The 23425-nt window shown below is 44.7% G+C and overlaps 2 protein-coding genes across 5 annotated transcripts in view; one reads left to right on the top strand and one right to left on the bottom strand.

Annotated features, from left to right (window-relative positions):
* The window catches only part of LOC311241301 (ras-related protein Rap-1b), a 46839-nt gene extending 35411 nt beyond the window's left edge, over positions 1-11428 (top strand). For 2 of the 4 annotated variants that reach the window (XM_084330077.1, XM_084330075.1), the window contains exons 6-8: positions 4302-4445; positions 8795-8904; positions 9568-11428. In XM_084330077.1, coding sequence (XP_084186203.1) covers positions 4302-4445; positions 8795-8881 — 231 coding nt within the window. In that variant the 3' untranslated portion in view covers positions 8882-8904; positions 9568-11428. The remainder of the gene's footprint in view (positions 1-4301; positions 4446-8794; positions 8905-9567) is intronic. The other 2 variants (XR_014620522.1, XM_084330076.1) reach the window with 2 other exon arrangements.
* Positions 11429-21045: 9617 nt separating this feature from the next.
* Positions 21046-21807, bottom strand: LOC311242127 (uncharacterized protein; the record flags this gene model as incomplete). The annotated part of the gene is made up of 1 exon (XM_084331081.1): positions 21046-21807. The coding sequence occupies one exon, from the start codon at positions 21805-21807 to the stop codon at positions 21046-21048; it is 762 nt and encodes a 253-aa protein (XP_084187207.1).
* Positions 21808-23425: the final 1618 nt, after the last annotated feature.

Here is a 23425-nt window from a genome sequence, read left to right on the forward strand (position 1 = left end):
CATAGGACCCGGGGAACATAGGACCCGGGGAACATAGACATGCTCCCGAATTAATGTAGAATGTCCAGCTCCGCCTCTCCCAGAAACACATTAGAGTGAGTGACCTCTACTGGTGACTTTGTGAACATCATAGACACTGTTTTCTTGGTGTTAAGTGAAAGACATGCTTTTGTTTTTGTCTTGAATGAGACATGAGACATCAGTGAATGAGATTCACGTTCAAGCAGCCATGATGAAGTTGAGCTTCATCCAGTAGAATGAAAACGTTTATAAAAGACACCTAGATCATGACATTACTTTTCAAATTGTGTATTATAATGTGTATATTTTAGTGATGTCCGATATTATCGGCCTACCGATATTGGCATTAAAATGTGATATCGGAAATTATCGGTATCTGTTTTCAAAAAAAGAAAAATTAAATATTTTAATTTTTTATATTTATTTAACCTTTATTTACCCAGGCAAGCAAGTAAGAACAAATTCTGATTTTATTTATTGTCAAAAGTATGCATAATGTTGTGTTAATTCCACAACAAGTGATATGTAATGTTAATTACCTGAAATTATTCGTTTTTTGGGGGGGAAACCCTGCATATATTGGTATCGGTTGATATCGGTATCGGAAATTTAAGTGTTGGACTATATCGGATATCGGTAAAAAAGCCAATATCGAACATCCCTAGTATATTTGTATCTTCTTCCTTACTGCCCCCACTACTGGGTCCATCACTACTAGCACAGATTTCAACTTTATTTTCAATTCTAGTGAAGATAACATGTTTTTCTCTATTGGATGAAATGGTGCAGCGATAAAAACATTGTATTCAAACATTTTATTCAATAAAGCCTCAACAAAGAGTTGGAACAGCATACAGAATATAGATGTGATGTCAGTCTGAATCAGAGCATTCTCTGCCTCATTGAATTCTGAATAATCAGATTCCAATGAACCCTCAAATTCTGAAAATGGGAGTAGTCACCACTCACCAACTTCCCCATCTTCTCTAGTCACCCCCACACCTTCTATTTGACCCATGACTTCTCAGCAGAGCCCAGACAAAACTTCCCTTTTCCTATCAACTCTGCTAATACTGAGTCACTATTGAGAGAGAGAGAGAGAGAGAGAGAGAGAGAGAGAGAGAGAGAGAGAGAGAGAGAGAGAGAGAGAGACTGAGAGAGACTGAGAGAGACTGAGAGACTGAGAGAGGCTGAGAGAGACTGAGAGACTGAGAGAGACTGAGAGACTGAGAGAGACTGAGAGAGACTGAGACTCTTGGAATGGGTGTCTGGGAGGAAGTGGGGGGTCTTTCGATGTTGATTAAACGGCAAGCAACTAATGTCATGAGTGCCAAATTAAAGGACAATAAATCCAATCTAACTGAAATTGTGTAGCACAGACCTTTCTATGGATCAAAACCTCAATATTATTATGGTGTAGTTAATACTTCATGTATCCTTAATCCCTAGGCTAATGAGGCACTAAGATGTTACTAAAAAGTAAAAAGCCAAAGTAACGGTATATGTATGTGTGTGTGTGTGTGTGTGTGTGTGTGTGTGTGTGTGTGTGTGTGTGTGTGTGTGCACTGTGCACGAGTGCACATCTAGGCGCGGGGTGTAGATTTGGTCTCCCTGATGTTGACTCCTTAGCCACAGCCTTGGGTTGTTTAATACTGGACAAGTGTTTCATAACGGCCGTTGTGTGGGCCGGTTTCGGGGCCGGTGCGTGGGCCGGTGTGTGGGCTGGTGCGTCTGAATGTCCCGGGCTGAATTTGTGTCCCAGTCCGCCACTGCTGGTCCTCTATTGCGTGTTAACAGTAGTACCATGCCTAATTAGCTTGACTCAGGGCTCTCTCTCTCTCTCTCTCTCTCTCTCTCTCTCTCTCTCTCTCTCTCTCTCTCTCTCTCTCTCTCTCTCTCTCTCTCTCTCTCTCTCTCTCTCTCACACTCTCTTAGTGAAATCATTATGTACTGGTCCTCTATTGCGTGTTAACAGTACCATACGTCAGATCCTGCTACATGGTGTGTTTTAATGTGCTGTGGTGATAGGCAGACATGCAGTCGTGCACAAACGCGGTTAAACGCCGTTTAGGTAGGTCACTGAGGCAGAAGTGCGCGCGGATGTGCACGCGCGCACACAAAAATGCGTTCACAATTGTCACTGGACTCGTCGCGCCGGCCGGCACCTATCACCTAGACTTTGCATAATAATAGGATACCGATAGCATAACAACGAGAAGAGCTGGTGGGGGGTTGCTTGATCTGTGGTCGACTGGAAGGATGAGACATTAAGGCGTCGGTTACACCTTTCGTATCATTTTCGTATCGTCGTCATATGCGTTTCGCCGCGACGTCGTGCGCCTCGAGTCACACTTTCGTTTTTTTTTTCGTTTTTGTCACCCGAGCACACTGATGTAGTACACTGCCAAAGCAGTAGGTGGCAGTAGGTGGCAAACATGAAGGCAATTTCAACCAATCAGAACTTGAATGTGCCTGCAAAGCAAATGTCAACAAGGCGGCCACCATCTTTTGCCTAGTTACCCAATGCAGCAATTCTTTTTCAGCAAAGCCTAATAAAAGTGCAATAAACAAAACGGATACATTCACTGTGTGTTCTGCCTGTCATTTGTTGATGAAACAAAACTAACATCAACACAAGTGACCACCAAGAGCGGATAGTTTAGTCTAAAAAAAGATCGGTAGCATTGTTAGCTGCATGCTAACGTCAATGGAGTATGCCATTATAACAATATAGCATTGTGGCTAGAAGCTAACGTTAGCTCACGCTACTTAGCCAGCACGAAACTGATGATATCGCGAGCTATCAGTAGTTAGATAACATTAGAGACAACGCTGTGTGTATTAAACAAAGGTGAATAGATGACTGGGCCATTTTGTTTAATGCTTGTTAAGTTGAAAGAGGAGCTCTGAGCTAACAGGGTCTGAATCCTGATAGCTCACGTTAGCCAGCTGCTCATGCAATCGGTAATGCTAGCAGAATGAATGGATGTAAACTTTATTTAACATATTGCATATGGGTACAATACAATACGGCTCAATACAAACAATTGTTAAGGGAATGCAGACTGTTGTAGCTTGGACTGGGGTCCTTATAACAATAACTTGACAACACATGGTAGCTGAAGCTATTTGGGACACGGAGCTATGTCCCAAACACACACACACCCACCCACACACACACACACTGTTGTCACCGGAAGGGCACGCAGATGGTATCTACTGGGCATGGGCGTTTTCGCAACAACGGCTCCGTGCTGACTACACGCTGTTGTCGACGCGTTTTTTTTGCGTATCTCCAAACGCAAACACAATTTTGCGTTTCAGCCGTATCCACAAAAAAACGCCAAAAAACGTATTTCTGTGTAATAGGGACATGAAACGTCGTCAAAAACGTATAAAAAAACGCCAGGAATACACTAGTCTAACCATGGCCTAAGTTGTGCTTCAGTCTCTGAAGGAAACTGTCCTTCTGTAAACTAACTCTAAGTTACATTGTTAATTTAGTTTGTATTTACTTTTCTAGTTTACGTTAATTCAATTAAAGAAATTGTAACTACAATTACATTTAAAACATTTATGCATAATAATCATCTGTTCTGTGCGCAACCGAGGGAACATGTATGCGCGTGCGCGTGGCGTTTGGGCAATTCCCATATTACGACTGCACCACTGGTGATAGGAATGAAGATCTAGGCTGAGTAGACCAGCACACCATATAGCATGAGCCCCAGTATGTTACTGCTTCTATACAGCAATAGTTCCCAGGTACCAGTTCCGACACTGTGGTTAGATACTGTACATGTCACAATGTATCATTTGAGTTCTTATGTCTATAGGTTCCTATATGATCCTGGTTGGTAATAAGTGTGACCTGGAGTCATAATAATAATAATAATTATAATAATGATAATAATAATATGTCTATAGGTTCCTATGATCCTGGTTGGTAATAAGTGTGACCTGGAGTCATAATAATAATAATAATAATTATAATAATGATAATAATAATATGTCTATAGGTTCCTATGATCCTGGTTGGTAATAAGTGTGACCTGGAGTCATAATAATTATTATTATTATAATAATGATAATAATAATAATATGTCTATAGGCTCCTATGATCCTGGTTGGTAATAAGTGTGACCTGGAGTCATAATAATAATAATAATTATAATAATGATAATAATATGTCTATAGGTTCCTATGATCCTGGTTGGTAATAAGTGTGACCTGGAGTCATAATAATAATAATTATAATAATAATAATAATATGTCTATAGGTTCCTATGATCCTGGTTGGTAATAAGTGTGACCTGGAGTCGGAGCGTGTCGTGGGGAAGGAGCAGGGACAGGGTCTGGCCAGACAGTGGAGCTCCTGTGCGTTCCTGGAGACATCAGCCAAAAGCAAGATCAACGTTAATGAGGTAACACACACACACACACACACACACACACACACACACACACACACACACACACACACACACACACACACACACACACACACACACACACACACACACACACACACACACACACACACACACACACACACACACACACACACACACACACACACATATGAAAGAATCCTGTTGGTCTCTATTGGTGCTGTCAGGCGATTAAAAAAATGTATCTAATTAATTACATGATTTGTAATTAACACATTGTGCGCCAAGAACGGTGTAAATCGTTATTGCCCGCCATGCGTTGAACGCCAACACCGGCGTATCACGTGTTTGGGATCAATATTTCGTTTTTTCGCCCTGGCATTCATAATTCATCCAGCCTCCCTCCGGACTGCAGCTGCACCCTGTTCTGACATTCCAACGCCTCAATACCGCCGCCTGGTGGATGGTCGGGTGAGTTACACTCACGCCAAACCGGAAGTGGCGATCTGTGCATCGAGGAAATTCCTCCGCCAGAGATATATTGTGGCGTGGATCAATATACACACTCGAGTGCATTTGGATCGCTTTGGAAACGCAATAATCGATATGATTTCGCCGTTTATTGCGTCATACAAACCGGAAATGGATCTAGCAGATCGATGTCAAATAATTGGGATATTTTTCCTCCAGTCTCATCGGCGAACGGTAAGAGGTCACTAACGTTACTTTCAGCTTGATTGTCCATTTCTTTGTTTGCAATCAGTCTGATCAATATATCAACCCATACTAAATAAAGCCGTTACTGACGATCAAGGAATTATAAACGCCCCCCCCCCCCCCCCCCTTTCCTTCACGCATGATGAAGCATAATGTATACCGATCATATACATTTGAATTTTTTAATATAGCGTGTATAGGAAAGAAACACCAATCGATAATCTATCATATGCTTCAGGGCCTATAACTAGCGTTTTTGGAATTACAGCAGAAAAGCTTAAAAACATACTTATATTATCGACGGTATATAACGTTCCCACATCCGGAACGATAGATACCCGATGTTGAATGGGCCATAGTAATGCAGATATAGCTATAATATTTAAAAAGTTATAGCCCTGCAAAGAAGGTAAACATCTCCATAGGCTTACAGCGGTGGCAGAGAGGGCATAATGATGGGCACAATACATGGCGCCCAATGTGTTAATTAATCTAATTAATCACATTTTAATCGCATAACCATTTTAGGCCTGATATTTTATATTCTATAATCATATTTCAAATTACATGTGTCCGGATGGCAGAATTCAGTACTGTATCTACAAAACCATCTGTTTAATCATCTTCCCTTTATTCATTTGCTTAGATTTTTCAGGTCTGGTAAATTTTAGCATGGTGTTATTCACAGTCAAAAAAATAAAAATAAAGAATTGAATTGATATTCTCATTTGGTTCATTACAATGTACTCAAGCCTAGTAACAGACACAATATTTCTGACACTGGGAATACATTCCCTGAGATCCATAGATGTCCCTAGAATCAGATACCAAGAACATGCAAATGGACCATTTAAAAAAAAAGTTTGTAAATGTTTATTCTACGTTATTATGGAATGATTGAGATTTAAAAAATAAAAAAATAAAAAGAAATCATTAAAAAAATATATACAAACATTTCTTAAATTAATTTTGAGTTAATTTTCATAACGCAATAATTTGCTGTGTAATTAATTAATCTAATGCGATAAACTGACAGCCCTAGTCTCTATATGAAGTCACACTCAGCTGTGGAGAGAGGAGGGGTGTAAAGATGCTGACCACCACTATCACTGAACTATATCCAGTGCAGGAAAAAGAAGCCATCACCATGGCGACCTGCAATTAAAAAATAAATGATATCTGGCTATTTTTAGGGTCAATGGCTGAATGGCGATACACAATATATATCTCTGTACTTTTAGGCTGAATGGCTGAATGGCAATACACAATATATACAATATATACAAAGTATTTTCTACAAAGTTAACTAAAATGCCTACTTGCTCTGACAAATTAGTTATGTTTTCTATACATTATATTATATTATATTATTATATTCTATATTATACATTATCATGTATAGGTACTAGCCATGTGGAGCTGTGTGGCTACGTTCTCTACACGATATACAATACATCTACTTCTGGGAGAGCTGTGGCCTTCTGGGAGACGTGCCACTTTTGTTCCAAAACCCGCCCCATAACATGACGAACTCCCGTGGCCTCTGATATCACGCTGTGATTGGCTGAGACACTTTCCATGCTGGCTTCTGCCTCTCTACTGTTCGTCAACGTCAAGCTGTTAGCTAGAAGCTAATGTTATGCTTAGCCAGCTTTATTGTCATTAGTCTTCTACAGTTGGAACCTCATCCCATTTCTGCATTGTACTGTATATTGTATTGTAACTCAGTTACACATTTTTTTCTACTCTATTGTATATTGTATATATGTATATTGAACACTTTTGTTTACACTTGTTTACGTACTTTTGACTTTCTATCTCATACTTATCTATTTTCATCTAGCATACTCTCAGGAGCAAAACAGAAAAAAGCATTTCATATTAAAGTATTCTGTATTTTTGTATGACAACTAATAAAGAAACTTGAAACTTGAACTTGCCTGGCAGCGTGTATACCTTCCGCAACGGAATTCGGTTTCCGGGTTCCTCTGATTGGCCGCGACCGCCACGTGACCCGCCCCCCCTATCCAGCGCTGCCGCTGCCGCGTGCGGCAGAGCGAGCGTCCGCGGACTCGCTCGCTTCCTCAATTTATACGCATGGAAGTATTGACTGACTGAATGAATGAATGAATGAATGAATGAATGAATGAAAACTTTATTTAACAGATTGCAGAATGGGTACAATACAGTACGGCTCAATACACACAATTGTTAAGGGGATGCAGACCTGAGAAAGACGTTTGTCTTGTTTACATCAGGGTCCCCCATTTTCAATTCATATAGAACGACTACGCCGTAACAAATCATTAAAAAAATATACCGTTAACTGGAATATGTTGTGCCTTTACACATATGTTGGATTATGTAATTGGTTTGTCATGACAAACAAATAAAAAAATCGCGATTTACCCGCAGGCTACAACAACACACAGTGACTGCATGTAGTCACTGTGTGTTGATGTTGTAGCCACCTCCTCAGAGGCAGGAATACTAAGCTCCCCCTTAAGCTCCAGGAGAGAGGGGAGAGGCTGAAAACCCGCAGTTCTTGCCCGACTGATGGGAGCCGAATCCCCGGATCCGATTTGTCTGATGAATACCTCCAAAACATGGAGGTCCCGAATGCATGGAAGTATTGATTGCGCCGTAACAAATCATTAAAAAAAGATACCGTTAACTGGAATATGTTGTGCCTTTACACATATGTTGGATTATGTAATTGGTTTGTCATGACAAACAAATAAAATATCGCATCGCCGGCTGTCTCTGGCTTGCTCCAGCGGACACCAGAGCTCAGCCCGCGGCGAGAATGTGCTGCCGCGAGTGGCATCGCTGAGCTCTGGCTCTGACTACATGCAGTCACTGAGTGTTGTTGTAGCCAGCGGGTAAATCGCGATTTTTTTATTTGTTTGTCATGACAAACCAATTACATAATCCAACATATGTGTAAAGGCACAACATATTCCAGTTAACGGTATATTTCTTTAATGATTTGTTAGGCGTAGTCGTTCTATATGAATTGAAAATGGGGGACCCTGATGTAAACAAGACAAACGTCTTTCTCAGGTCTGCATCCCCTTAACAATTGTGTGTATTGAGCCGTACTGTATTGTACCCATTCTGCAATCTGTTAAATAAAGTTTTCATTCATTCATTCATTCATTCATTCATTCATTCATTCATTCATTCATTCATTCATTCATTCATTCATTCATTCATTCAGTCAATACTTCCATGCGTATAAATTGAGGAAGCGAGCAAGTCCGCGGCCGGGGCGGGTCACGTGGCGGTCGCGGCCAATCAGAGGAACCCGGAAACCGAATACCGTTGCGGAAGGTATACACGCTGCCTGGCAATCGCAGACACTTCTGGGAGAGCTGTGGCCTTCTGGGATAGCTGTGGCCTTCTGGGAGAGCTGTGGCCTTCTGGGAAAGATGTGGCCTCCTGGGAGAGCTGTGGCCTTCTGGGAGAGCTGTGGGGTGTGAGGGGTTGTTTTGTTTTGGTAAACAACACCAACGGACATGCTATTGCTGGGTTACCATGACAACCTCTTGGCACCAACACAGCACTGCAGTATCTAACCTCTCTCTCTCTCTCTCTCTCTCTCTCTCTCTCTCTCTCTCTCTCTCTCTCTCTCTCTCTCTCTCTCTCTCTCTCTCTCTCTTCAGATCTTCTATGACTTGGTCAGACAGATAAACAGGAAGACTCCAGCTCCCGGCAAAACCCGCAAAAAGTCCAACTGCCAACTGCTCTAATTAGAGGTATAGTTGTAGAAACGGTATGTATAGAAAGGGTTTACTGGCCGTGTGAAGCTGTGTGGCTACAGTCTCTTTACACAACATAAATGCATTTAATAACACAATACGTTTTAATCTAATCGTTCATCCTTATAGGCGTCATTAAAGGAACACGCCATCGAACAATAAAGCTGATGAATTATGCTCATAATCTCACATATTTCCCATAAACTAACAGTCTTGTACAAATTAATTAGTTTTGTTAATGTTTGTTAGAGTTAAAGATTAAGTTTAAGTGAAGGTGTTTAGCTTGCCGGGTCTTTTTTGTGATATTGTGTCACCCCCTGCTGGCCATAATGATTTACTGTATTATTCTCTGTGTGGTCAGTCAGAAAATAAGAATACTGAACCTCTATACTGAAAAGTCTGTACTGCTACTAAACCATCATGAAGTTAAAATACTGAACCTCTGTACTGAAAAGACTGTACTGCTACTAAACCATCATGAAGTTAAAATACTGAACCTCTGTACTGAAAAGACTGTACTGCTACTAAACCATCATGAAGTTAAGATACTGAACTACTGTTTGTCTCTGTGTCTGTCTGTCTGTCTGTCTGTCTGTCTGTCTGTCTGTCTGTCTGTCTGTCTGTCTGTCTGTCTGTCTGTCTGTCTGTCTGTCTGTCTATCTGACGTCTGTCTCTAGGTGGTCTGTCCTGTTTAGCATGGTGTGCCAGCAGTTTGATCACCTGACTAACAACAACAGCAGCAACAACAGCAGCAGCCAATCACAGGACTTGTTCCATCTGGCCACGCCTCAGAAACACCAACAACAATGACATCATCAACAACAACAACAACAACAACAACTGACAGACTGATCTCTCGTCTCCATGACAACAAGATTCTCATTGGATGAAACCACATCAAAGTGTTCCAGTCTCCATTTGAGGCCCCGCCCCTTCGGCACACTGTCATGGCTACTGGAGTCTGTTGTCTGGGGACGTTGTGAAAAGACTGTGAAGATGACCATGGTGAAGATGATGATTCTGTCATTGGCATCTGGAGGAAGAATGCCTGTCTGTTAAACTACATTTCCCCTAATTCTCTCTGCTAGCCCGTCCTGCGCTGGGGGAGGGGCTTCCTTCCTGCTTCTGTTCTCTTTTCTTTTCTTTACTTTTAAAATGTTACGTTTCCACCCTGCTGTCTGTTGTTTTGTTCTATTAGAGCAGACCAGAGCCATACAAAGACACAGTTTGGCCATCACAGTTTTCACTTGACACAGTTTCCTGCTCCGTGGCTGTTGCTAAGCAACTGGTGATTGTATGGAATGTTGGGCATCTCACCATAGTGATGTTACAGAGGGAATTGTTCCATGTTTCCTGCCTGTTGTACAACCTTTGCCAAGCTCTCTCTGTGCATGGCTCTGAGCCAACCTGTGGATGAATATAGTGATATGATTATTATAGTGATTATTATGATTATATGTGTAAAGAGTTATAAAAAGGGGAGTTACTATCATATTGTCCTCAGCTGACCTGGGACCAGTTCACTTTCAGCTCAGTCCAGTCTGGTAATACCTTAGAGCAGTCTGGATTAAAGGGAACTCTTGTTAAATAGAATAGTATTAAAGGGAACCTTTGTTTTGTAGACTAGTTCTGTTATCTCACAGAACACGGTTAGCAGTCTGTTTAGCTCATTAACATATCTCATCCAACCCAGTGGCAACGAGCTAACCTGCTAGCTTGTGATATCCATTGGTTTCCATGAGAAATGCTAACATGCTGTTTTTTTTATATCATGTAATATTCCAGTTACTACCTAAGATAAGATGTTCTATTGATCCCCTGGGGGAAATTTGGGATAACTTAACTAATATCCTGATTAAGGTCTTATTCAGGATAATGTATTTATATTCACATTGATATTCCAGATACTAGCTAATATCCTGGTTACGGTCTTATTCAGGATGAGGTGTTTATAAGAATCTTCATATACTGATGATAACAAATGTATACATGTATACATGAATAAACATAATATTCTGAATGTTACCATGGAAACAGAACTCACACAGACCATACAACCCAACAGTAAACAGGTGTTTACATGACTCAATATCACAGATAATATATCACAGATATCAAATTCAGGTTTCTCATCGTCGGGATATCAGTTTATCTCAGCTATACTAAACAGGGTTATGATGTTTAATGTTACACGAGCCAACTTAAAGACAGACCACTGGAGAACCCTGGACAATATCACAATATTAAAGACAGAAAGATTATCTCAGAATAGTAATGACAGAATAATAATATACAGAGTATTAAAGTTCACCTCATTGTGGCCAGTGTCAGCTGGAGGAACTAGTGATCTGACCCCAGGTCAGGTGGAGGAACTAGTGATCTGACCCCAGGTCAGGTGGAGGAACTAGTGATCTGACCCCAGGTCAGGTGGAGGAACTAGTCAGACGTGACTGAAGCCACAGTGAACTGACCCCAGGTCAAGCTGCCAGGCTGCAACATGTTGCCTTCAGAAATAAAATGGGTTTTATTATTTCCTAACCTCCCTGTGTATGTGTGGTGTGTGTGTGTGTGTGTGTGCGCCAGCTTGCGCACGCTCGTGGGGTTTTCTGTGGGGCTCAAGGTAACAACAACAGCATCATCTCCATGGCAACAACATGGAGGTGCAGTGACCGTGTGACCGGACTGTCCTGCATGCAGCTGGACCACAACTCACAACGTATCTGTTTCCCATTTGATGAGATATTACTTTAAAAAAAATACATCTGTATGATGCCAGGTGGTAGAGAAACAGACTTGATGGCATTACTGTAATGTCAGAGATGGGATTAGCATTTTTACCAGGAAATATTTAACAATAACAAGAACATTCGGCCTGAAAACACAAGAACTCATCAACGACACGTTTCTCATCAGACCCTCCACCGTTACCAACACCACTGTAGTAGGGGGCCGAGCAGGAACACGATTGGTCAACTCGTTCAAGAAGGAATAGTATTGGTCAACTTGTTGAAAGGTCTCACTGAGCACGTTAGGGTCCCACCTCTGTCCTAAAGTGTCAAGAGAATGAAAACTCCACCGTTGGACCTGTCAGTTGTTGATGTTTGCCTGCTAGTGACTGTTCCCCACCTTGTCTATGACTTGGTTTGACCTGTTTGCCTGCTAGTGACTGTTCCCCCCTTGTCTATGACTTGGTTTGACCTGTTTGCCTGCTAGTGACTGTTCCCCACCTTGTCTATGACTTGGTTTGACCTGTTTGCCTGCGAGTGACTGTTCCCCCCCTTGTCTATGACTTGGTTTGACCTGTTTGCCTGCTAGTGACTGTTCCCCCCCCCCTTGTCTATGACTTGGTTTGACCTGTTTGCCTGCGAGTGACTGTTCCCCACCTTGTCTATGACTTGGTTTGACCTGTTTGCCTGCTAGTGACTGTTCCCCACCTTGTCTATGACTTGGTTTGACCTGTTTGCCTGCTAGTGACTGTTCCCCACCTTGTCTATGACTTGGTTTGACCTGTTTGCCTGCGAGTGACTGTTCCCCACTTGTCTATGACTTGGTTTGACCTGTTTGCCTGCTAGTGACTGTTCCCCCCCTTGTCTATGACTTGGTTTGACCTGTTTGCCTGCTAGTGACTGTTCCCCACCTTGTCTATGACTTGGTTTGACCTGTTTGCCTGCGAGTGACTGTTCCCCACCTTGTCTATGACTTGGTTTGACCTGTTTGCCTGCTAGTGACTGTTCCCCCCCTTGTCTATGACTTGGTTTGACCTGTTTGTCTGCTAGTGACTGTTCCCCCCCTTGTCTATGACTTGGTTTGACCTGTTTGCCTGCTAGTGACTGTTCCCCCCCTTGTCTATGACTTGGTTTGACCTGTTTGCCTGCTAGTGACTGTTCCCCACCTTGTCTATGACTTGGTTTGACCTGTTTGCCTGCGAGTGACTGTTCCCCACCTTGTCTATGACTTGGTTTGACCTGTTTGCCTGCGAGTGACTGTTCCCCCCCTTGTCTATGACTTGGTTTGACCTGTTTGTCTGCTAGTGACTGTTCCCCCCCCCTTGTCTATGACTTGGTTTGACCTGTTTGCCTGCTAGTGACTGTTCCCCACCTTGTCTATGACTTGGTTTGACCTGTTTGCCTGCTAGTGACTGTTCCCCACTTGTCTATGACTTGGTTTGACCTGTTTGTCTGCTAGTGACTGTTCCCCCCCCCTTGTCTATGACTTGGTTTGACCTGTTTGCCTGCTAGTGACTGTTCCCCACCTTGTCTATGACTTGGTTTGACCTGTTTGCCTGCTAGTGACTGTTCCCCACTTGTCTATGACTTGGTTTGACCTGTTTGCCTGCGAGTGACTGTTCCCCACCTTGTCTATGACTTGGTTTGACCTGTTTGCCTGCTAGTGACTGTTCCCCACCTTGTCTATGACTTGGTTTGACCTGTTTGCCTGCGAGTGACTGTTCCCCACTTGTCTATGACTTGGTTTGACCTGTTTGCCTGCGAGTGACTGTTCCCCACTTGTCTATGACTTGGTTTGACCTGTTTGCCTGCTAGTGACTGTTCCCCCCCTTGTCTATGACTTGGTTTGACCTGTTTGCCTGCTAGTGACTGTTCCCCCCTTGTCTATGACTTGGTTTGACCTGTTTGCCTGCTAGTGACTGTTCCCCCCTTGTCTATGACTTGGTTTGACCTGTTTGCCTGCTAGTGACTGTTCCCCCCCCTGTCTATGACTTGGTTTGACCTGTTCTCTATTGAATGTCCTGTGAGTGAGTATCCGTGATGAATGGGGAGAGGCCTTGGAAGCAGCAGTTTAGTACCACACAACATGTTGAACCTGTGTTTCTCTGTGAGGGTTGCACTGCATGTATGAACGGTAGTTTGAGTTAGGCTAACATGGCATGGCCTAATCCTAACTGCAAAGGGAGCATGGCCTAATCCTAACAGTAAAGGGATCAATGTTCCCTCAACAGTTTAATGTTCCCTCAGAAGTTTAATGTTGTTTAATGTTCCCTCAACAGATTAATGTTCCCTCAGAAGTTTAATGTTCCCTAATGTCCCTCAACAGATTAATGTTCCCTCAGAAGTTTAATGTTCCCTCAACAGATTAATGTTCCCTCAGAAGTTTAATGTTCCCTCAACAGTTTAATGTTCCCTCAACAGATTAATGTTCCCTCAGAAGTTTAATGTTCCCTCAACAGATTAATGCTCCTTCAATAGATGAATGTTCCCTCAATAGGACCTGACAACTGAGGGAACATAGGGTTGATCATTTAAATGTTTAAGAAAAATTGCAAGGTAACAGACTAACAGATAACAGATAATTATTTAGATATAATAAATTACACAACTACACTATAATGTTAGTTATTTCTACATATTGATTGTAGATCATAGTGATAGTACATCGTTTCATGATATAATGATGAAGTTATGTGGCTCACTGTGTTCCCCTGCTTCTTCAAATGCCTCCTTGAGCATCTCAATATTCAAACAGAAATCTATAAAAAACACAACGGTTGTGTAAAATATAAAAACGGTATTTTGCTGCCACCTAGTGGCCAGATACAGATCCACAGCTGCTGCTGCTGCTTCAGGCCTGTCAACCAATCATGCATGTGCAACACGTTGAAGCAAAGTAGTTGTGACTCATTTTCCTGTTTTAGTTCATCCTCACCACTGAGGACACTCTCAGGTTAAAAACAGTAAAGTTACTAAACTGTAAAGATGTCGGTGTGATATTTGGACCCTGGTCTGCCGAAGGTCAGGAGGTCAGAGCGAGGACCAGTCCTAATTAAAGAATGTTTTCAACCTGGGAGTGTCTTCCCTCATCCTACCTGGGGTTTCATTTCCTCATGGTTTTACTGTGTTGACGTCTTAATTGACCAACGATACATTGACTCAAACATAACTGGGCTGATTCAGTTTGTTCTGCTTCATTCTAGAGAAGAGAGTTGAGGTTGTAAGTAACATTGTAACATTCTAATGACTTAATCTTGTTCACCCCCCACCCCCCTTCCACCAGGTGGGCATTGTTTTGTTTTAAATCATTTTCATGAGGGGTGAGTGGGGGTGGCATTGTTTATATTTACCTCTTTTAATCAGAAATTAACAAGGGGGGGGGGCATTATGACATCATTATTACATCACCCCAGATTTTGTGTTATTAATAAAGGAGTGATTCTTGACGCAAAGATGTCTGGTATTAAAGGGACCATTTGACGTTTAGAATTCACTTGTTTCTCTCTACCAGTCAAGAGTTCAACTGAAATTCTAAATGTCAACGTTTGGGACCCCCCCCCCCCCCCCCCCCTTCCCTAAAACTACATCAACATCAGCTCTGCTTGGAGGGCTGGGCTGGGATTCAATGTAAACTAAAAAGCCTTAAATAAAGAAAGTGGTGCAATTTTGTATGAGCTGACTGCATGTAGAGTCTCTGTTCACAACCTGCCCTGGACCTGTCTGCTGACTCATTAGTGACGCATTAGTGCCGAAATACAGTACAACTAGTCCCATAACTGATAACTAGTCATAGAACTTTCTCTGGTCCTGTAATTATCAAGCATCTTAAAAGTAGGAGCGCTGATCAGAGACCAGCGTAGTGAAGTGAATATGGTCACGTGACGTGAAGCAGTCTGATCCTAGATCACTCCTATTCTTGGAAGTAGTATGGGCCCAGGGTTGCACTAGAACTAGGACTAGGCTGTGTGACTTATTTATTAGCTCATTCTGACAAGTTACAAGGACAATTTCTTCTTTCAAATATATTTGTATTGATTAATTATCAGGAGTTAATAGTACAAGAAGCTTTACAGGAATTCGATTTTGTCTCTTAATCCAACTCTATGGTCCCAATAACACACGTGCACACACGTGCGCACACACACACACACACACACACACAATTAAATTGTATTAGATTTATTCATCTAGGAGGAATCTGAACATCTGGAGGTTCTGGTGATAGATCTGATCATAGAGCTGATAGTGACGTATATGTCCCACTTTTCAGAAAAGAATATGGGACCAGGCTACAGGTTGAGTATTATTTTTTTAATATGAGTTAACATTCAAAACATCCAATGTGGGGTTTATCACATTTTAAAATAATTTTTTTTAATTCTTGAAATTACATAATTGAAATTATGAACAGAAGCTAAAGCTATATATATAAACATAAAACATAAAGTTTGGGAATTTGTGTTTTGGTAGATTATTTCCCTGTTGTAACAATGCTTCTTGGCAATACATTGTATACAGTTGGAAAGTTTATTTCCCTTTTAAATGGTGCCCCATTTGTAAGGAACATGCATCTGTGGGATGAGCAGCACAGCTGAGTATGTGGGTTTGCGCCCATGACATTTTTTTTTTACAAATCTTATTCAAACAGCTTATTCTGCAGTTATTATTGACTCTTGTTTGGTGTTGTTTGGTGGATTGGATGATTGAAGTCTATCAGTAACAAGGAAGAAACGAGACATATTGGCAATTTTACAATTTATTAATTTAATGAGCAGTCAGCAGCCTCAGTAGCGTGTGGAAGAACCACACACAGCCACACCGCCTGGCCCCTCCTCAGAGATGGACCTCGATCGGACCTTCCTACGCTGAGCTATGGTCACTTCTCCACACCTATACCCCCCACCAGTGGCAATAACATATCTGCAGTCTGGGGCCGAACTCCATCCTCCGAGATGACGATGCTCGTCCCCACAGAGCCGGGTTCATCAGAGACTACCTCCAGAATTTGGGAGTAGAGAGAATGGAACGGCCTGCCAACAGTCCTCCTGACCTCAACCCAATGGAACACTTGTGGGATCAGCTCAGGCGTGCTGTTCGTGCCAGGGTGACCAACACAACCACGTTGGCTGACTTGAGAGTTGCAACAAATCCTGGTTGAGGAGTGGAATGCCAGCCCACAGCAGTGTGTGACCACGCTGGTGTCCAGCATGAGGTGGTGCCAGGCTGGTGTCCAGCATGAGGTGGTGCCAGGCTGGTGTCCAGCATGAGGTGGTGCCAGGCTGGTGTCCAGCATGAGGTGGTGCCAGGCTGGTGTCCAGCATGAGGTGGTGCCAGGCTGGTGTCCAGCATGAGGTGGTGCCAGGCTGGTGTCCAGCATGAGGTGGTGCCAGGTTGGTGTCCAGCATGAGGTGGTGCCAGGCTGGTGTCCAGCATGAGGTGGTGCCAGGCTGGTGTCCAGCATGAGGTGGTGCCAGGTTGGTGTCCAGCATGAGGTGGTGCCAGGCTGGTGTCCAGCATGAGGTGGTGCCAGGTTGGTGTCCAGCATGAGGTGGTGCCAGGCTGGTGTCCAGCATGAGGTGGTGCCAGGCTGGTGTCCAGCATGAGGTGGTGCCAGGCTGGTGTCCAGCATGAGGTGGTGCCACGCTGGTGTCCAGCATGAGGTGGTGCCAGGCTGGTGTCCAGCATGAGGTGGTGCCAGGCTGGTGTCCAGCATGAGGTGGTGCCAGGCTGGTGTCCAGCATGAGGTGGTGCCAGGCTGGTGTGGTTGTGTGGTTCTTCCACACGCTCCTGAGGCTCCTGACTGTTTGTTATCTACAGAAGGTTAACCCTTTCACTACCACACTACAGAAGGTTAACCCTTTCACTACCACACTACAGAAGGTTAACCCTTTCACTACCACACTACAGAAGGTTAACCTTTCACTACCACTCTACAGAAGGTTAACCCTTTCACTACCACACTACAGAAGGTTAACCTTTCACTACCACACTACAGAAGGTTAACCTTTCACTACCACACTACAGGAGGTTAACCTTTCACTACCACACTACAGAAGGTTAACCCTTTCACTACCACACTACAGAAGGTTAACCTTTCACTACCACACTACAGAAGGTTAACCTTTCACTACCACACTACAGAAGGTTAACCTTTCACTACCACACTACAGAAGGTTAACCTTTCACTACCACACTACAGACGGTTAACCCTTTCACTACCACACTACAGAAGGTTAACCCTTTCTCTACCACACTACAGAAGGTTAACCTTTCACTACCACACTACAGAAGGTTAACCTTTCACTACCACACTACAGAAGGTTAACCTTTCACTACCACACTACAGAAGGTTAACCCTTTCACTACCACACTACAGAAGGTTAACCTTTCACTACCACACTACAGAAGGTTAACCCTTTCACTACCACACTACAGAAGGTTAACCTTTCACTACCACTCTACAGAAGGTTAACCTTTCACTACCACACTACAGAAGGTTAACCCCTTCACTACCACACTACTGACGGTTAACCCTTTCACTACCACACTACAGAAGGTTAACCCTTTCACTACCACACTACAGGAGGTTAACCTTTCACTAACACAAGTTTCAAGTTCAAGTTTCTTTATTAGTTGTCATACAGAATACAGAATACTTTGCATGAAATGTTTCTTTCTGTGTTGCTCCTGAGAGTGTGCTAGATAATAACAAGATAGTATAAAATAAGTATAATAAGTATAAAATAGAAAGTCAAGAAGTCAAGTACGTAAACAAGTGTAAACAACAAAATTGTTCAGTGTATCTATATATACAGTATGTACAGCTGGTACAAAAATGGTGAGGTATAGCTTAGCTTGTGGTGCCACCTTGTAGTGGTGAGGTGCAATAAGGAATGAGAATGATGTGCAATTTCCTTACCAATAATATAAATATAATAGTGCTGTCAATAGATTAAACTTTTTTTTTACGAATTAATCTCACAATTTTCTGTAATTAATCTAGATTAATCTAGATTAAAAATAGCATTTTTCTACTTAAGACCGAAGCTTGTAACAGATATTTACTTGAGTAAAATCATGGAATTAATGTAAAATCAACACAAATAAAGTATATTTAGATTCAAAGACTATTTTAATAGCTTTCTTTGAATACAGTTTCTCTCCTGTGAACTACAAATGTTCAACAAAACCCTCAACATTGACTCAGCTAGACCTCTTTCTTATATCCGCGGCGCTAAGATTGAAGATTTTTCACTCCATAGATTAATCTAGATTAATTTATTTTAATGCTTTAAATAATTAAAATTAATCTCCAAAGTTAAAGCATTAACTTTGACAGCCCTAAAATATAAATATAAAGTGTAAAGTGTGTCTAAAGTGGTAAAGTGGGTGCTACAGTGTGTTGTTTATTTAAGTGAGTGTATGTGCGCTGTGGGTGTGTTGATGGTTTGCTTATTGTTCATTGTTCATTGATGGCCTGGGGATAGAAGCTCTTTCTGAGTCTCTCTGTGCTTGCCATGAGACTCCGGTATCGCTTGCCTGACCGCAGCAGTTCAAAGAGGCAGTTGTTTGGGTGGCTGGAGTCCGTTTGGGTGGCTGGAGTGGCTGGACACACTACATAAGGTTAACCCTTTCACTTCCACACTACAGAAGGTTAACCCTTTCACTACCACACTACAGAAGGTTAACCTTTCACTACCACACTACAGAAGGTTAACTCTTTCACTACCACACTACAGACGGTTAACCTTTCACTACCACACTACACAGAAGGTTAACCTTTCACTACCACACTACAGAAGGTTAACTCTTTCACTACCACACTACAGACGGTTAACCTTTCACTACCACACTACACAGAAGGTTAACCTTTCACTACCACACTACAGAAGGTTAACCCTTTCACTTCCACACTACAGAAGGTTAACCTTTCACTACCACACTACAGAAGGTTAACTCTTTCACTACCACACTACAGACGGTTAACCTTTCACTACCACACTACACAGAAGGTTAACCTTTCACTACCACACTACAGAAGGTTAACCCTTTCACTACCACACTACATAAGGTTAACCTTTCACTACCACACTACAGAAGGTTAACCCTTTCACTACCACACTACAGGTTAACCTTTCACAACCACACTACAGAAGGTTAACACTGTGACAATACAGAAGGTTAACCCTTTCACAACCACCTACACAAGGTTAACCCTTTCACTACCACACTACAAATGGTTAACCTTTCACTACCACACTATAGAAGGTTAACCTTTCACTACCACACTACAGAAGGTTAACCCTTTCACAACCACACTACAGAAGGTTAACACTGTGACAATACAGAAGGTTAACCCTTTCACAACCACACTACAGAAGGTTAACCCTTTCACTACCACACTACAGACGGTTAACCCTTTCACTACTACACTACACACGGTTAACCCTTCACTACCACACTACAGATGGTTAACCCTTTCACAACCACACTACAGAAGGTTAACTCTTTCACTACCACACTACAGGTTAACCTTTCACTACCACACTACAGGTTAACCTTTCACTACCACACTACACACGGTTAACCCTTCACTACCACACTACAGATGGTTAACCCTTTCACAACCACACTACAGATGGTTAACCCTTTCACTACCACACTACAGAAGGTTAACACTGTGACAATACAGAAGGTTAACCCTTTCACTACCACACTACAGAAGGTTAACACTGTGACAATACAGAAGGTTAACCCTTTCACTACCACACTACAGAAGGTTAACCTTTCACTACCACACTACAGAAGGTTAACCCTTTCACAACCACACTACAGAAGGTTAACACTGTGACAATACAGAAGGTTAACCCTTTCACTACCACACTACAGACAGTTAACCCTTTCACTACTACACTACACACGGTTAACCCTTCACTACCACACTACAGATGGTTAACCCTTTCACAACCACACTACAGAAGGTTAACTCTTTCACTACCACACTACAGGTTAACCTTTCACTACCACACTACAGGTTAACCTTTCACTACCACACTACACACGGTTAACCCTTCACTACCACACTACAGATGGTTAACCCTTTCACAACCACACTACAGATGGTTAACCCTTTCACTACCACACTACAGAAGGTTAACACTGTGACAATACAGAAGGTTAACCCTTTCACTACCACACTACAGAAGGTTAACACTGTGACAATACAGAAGGTTAACCCTTTCACTACCACACTACAGAAGGTTAACCGTCTGTAGTGTGGTAGTGAAAGGGTTAAAATGATGGAACCAAAAGGTCTGAAGAGGTGTCACCGATAAACGCAGCATGTAACATGTAGACACAGAGAGCACTCCGTCATCATATCATCATTGCTTTCATCAACTTCCTTTCTTTCCGTCTCTCCCGTCCCGTTCAGATGAGGCGGGTCCTGCTGGAGGAGGCCCCTGTCTGGCCCCCCTGGCCCCCCGAGACACTGAACACGGCTCTGCTCCTCAGCCTCCTCGCCCTCCTCGCCCTCCTCCTCCTCCTCCTCCTCCTCTGGATGTAGCCCACCGAGGCGTCGCCCGCGACAGCCAGCGCCACGCCTCCCCCGGCGCCCGTCAGCGCTAGGCCGCACAGGAACATGTCCCGGTCGTCCTGGCCGCCCCCGTGCCGCCCGCCGGCCACGGCCACGTAGAGCAGCGCCGCGCCGCACAGCGCCAGCGAGAGCCCGGCGCCCGCCAGCAGCGCGGGGTCTGCCCGCCCGCCGCTCTTCAGACGCTCCACGTGGCGCCGGCTGCGCACGCAGTTCATGTCCTGCACGGCGGAGCTGAGCAGCTGCTTCAGCAGGACGGCCAGGGCGAGGAGGCAGAGCGCGCTGCCCGCCCCGAGGCGCCACGCCCCCTGCTGGCTGCTGGCGGTGGTGGACAGGAGGCCCACGCCGCCCAGGCCCAGCGCCAGCACCAGCCCCACCGAGGCGCAGTAGCAGAGCAGGGAGCGGCGCGGCTCGCGGGACCACCACAGCTCCACCTGCTCCTCCAGCGCCCGGCTCTGGATCAGGGAGGGGGGGTCCGGGGGCTGGATCAGGGAGAGGGGGTCCGGGGGCTGGATCAGGGAGGGGGGGTCCGGGGGCTGGAGGCCGGGGGGTGGACGGGTGCCATGCCGGGGCAGGTGGAGGTCCTCCGTCTCAGGCATCGTGTGTGTGTGTGTGTGTGTGTGTGTGTGTGTGTGTGGGGGGGGTCCGGCCTTCTCCTCCGGGCTCACAGCTGAGCCAAAACCCAGGCTCGGTTCTGACACCTGCTAAGGTTATGAAGAATCCAGGTTGAAGTCAGAGCGCCGTGATACGATTCAAACTGTGCATGTGGTGGGGACGAGTCAAACTCTTATTTCTCTTCTCCAAAAGAGACTCTATGGACTCAACATAATGGACTCACCCACCGCTAGATAAACCGTCCGCATGTCTCCGGGGCAAAAGACTTTTCCGTGAGTAGCACCGGATTCTCAGAGAGGAGCAGCAGACGTCTGGTTGAATAATTCCATGTGAAGATAATAATCCCAACTTGCGACGACAGCGTGTGTCCAGTGATCGGCAGCATTGCCCTCGGTCGCAGAGGTCGCTGTAGTCGGGTCCCTCTCTACCGACGGAAACCACACTGGACTCCAGGGCCGTCTCCAGGGCCGTCTCCAGGGCAGTGTCCAGGGCCGTGTCCAGGGCTGTGTCCAGGGCCGTGTCCAGGGCCGTCTCCAGGGCTGTGTCCAGGGCTGTGTCCAGGGCCGTGTCCAGGGCCTTCTCCAGGGCCGTCTCCAGGGCTGTGTCCAGGGCTGTGTCCAGGGCCGTGTCCAGGGCTGTGTCCAGGGCTGTGTCCAGGGCCGTGTCCAGGGCTGTGTCCAGGGCCGTGTCCAGGGCTGTGTCCAGGGCTGTGTCCAGGGCTGTGTCCAGGGCCGTGTCCAGGGCTGTGTCCAGGGCCGTGTCCAGGGCTGTGTCCAGGGCTGTGTCCAGGGCTGTGTCCAGGGCTGTGTCCAGGGCTGTGTCCAGGGCTGTGTCCAGGGCTGTGTCCAGGGCTGTGTCCAGGGCTGTGTCCAGGGCTGTGTCCAGGGCTGTGTCCGGGGCCGTGTCCAGCGTCTCCAGGGCCGTGTCCGGGGCTGTGTCCAAGACGGTGGGTAACGTTATTCTCCTCAAGCGTGTCTCTGCAGCCGCTCTCCACTGACTCTCTCACTTCAGTCTCTCTCTCTCTCTCTCTCTCTCTCTCTTCTCTCTCTCTCTCTCTCCCTCTCTCTCCTCTCTCTCTCTCTCTCTCTCTCTCTCTCTCTCTCTCTCTCTCTCTCTCTCTCTCTCTCTCTCTCTCTCTCTCTCTCTCTCTCTCTCTCTCTCTCTCTCGTCTTCACCCCATGTGTGCTGGAACTTCACACGCAGGGCAGCGAGGCTGAACGGAGGATGCATAGACACGGTATAGTAGATGACGGGGGGCATCCCGCAAGTCGCAACAATGGTCACGGGGTGGCAATGATGGTGTCGATGGCGATGTGGTGGGGTGGCGGGAAGGCTGGACCGTGTTCTTGGCCCTCACCCACACCGAGTCCGGTCACCAACACAACAGTGCCTCCGGTCACCCCCCCCCCCCCGGCAATCTGTAGCTACTTAACAGGCGGGAGAGAGAGCAGGGGGCCCCCTCCCTCCCTCCGCTCGCCACAAGGCAACAGAGACGAGACACAGTAGGGGGGGGGGGGGGGGGGGGGTGTCGGGGAGGTACATCGGTGACATCGTCCTGAGCTTTGCGGTCAAGACGACATGCAGAGAGAGACAATGGGATGA

The sequence above is a fragment of the Notolepis coatsorum genome, assembly GCF_963971535.1.
Source record: "Notolepis coatsorum genome assembly, chromosome: 15".
Classification (NCBI taxonomy): Eukaryota; Metazoa; Chordata; class Actinopteri; order Aulopiformes; family Paralepididae; genus Notolepis; species Notolepis coatsorum.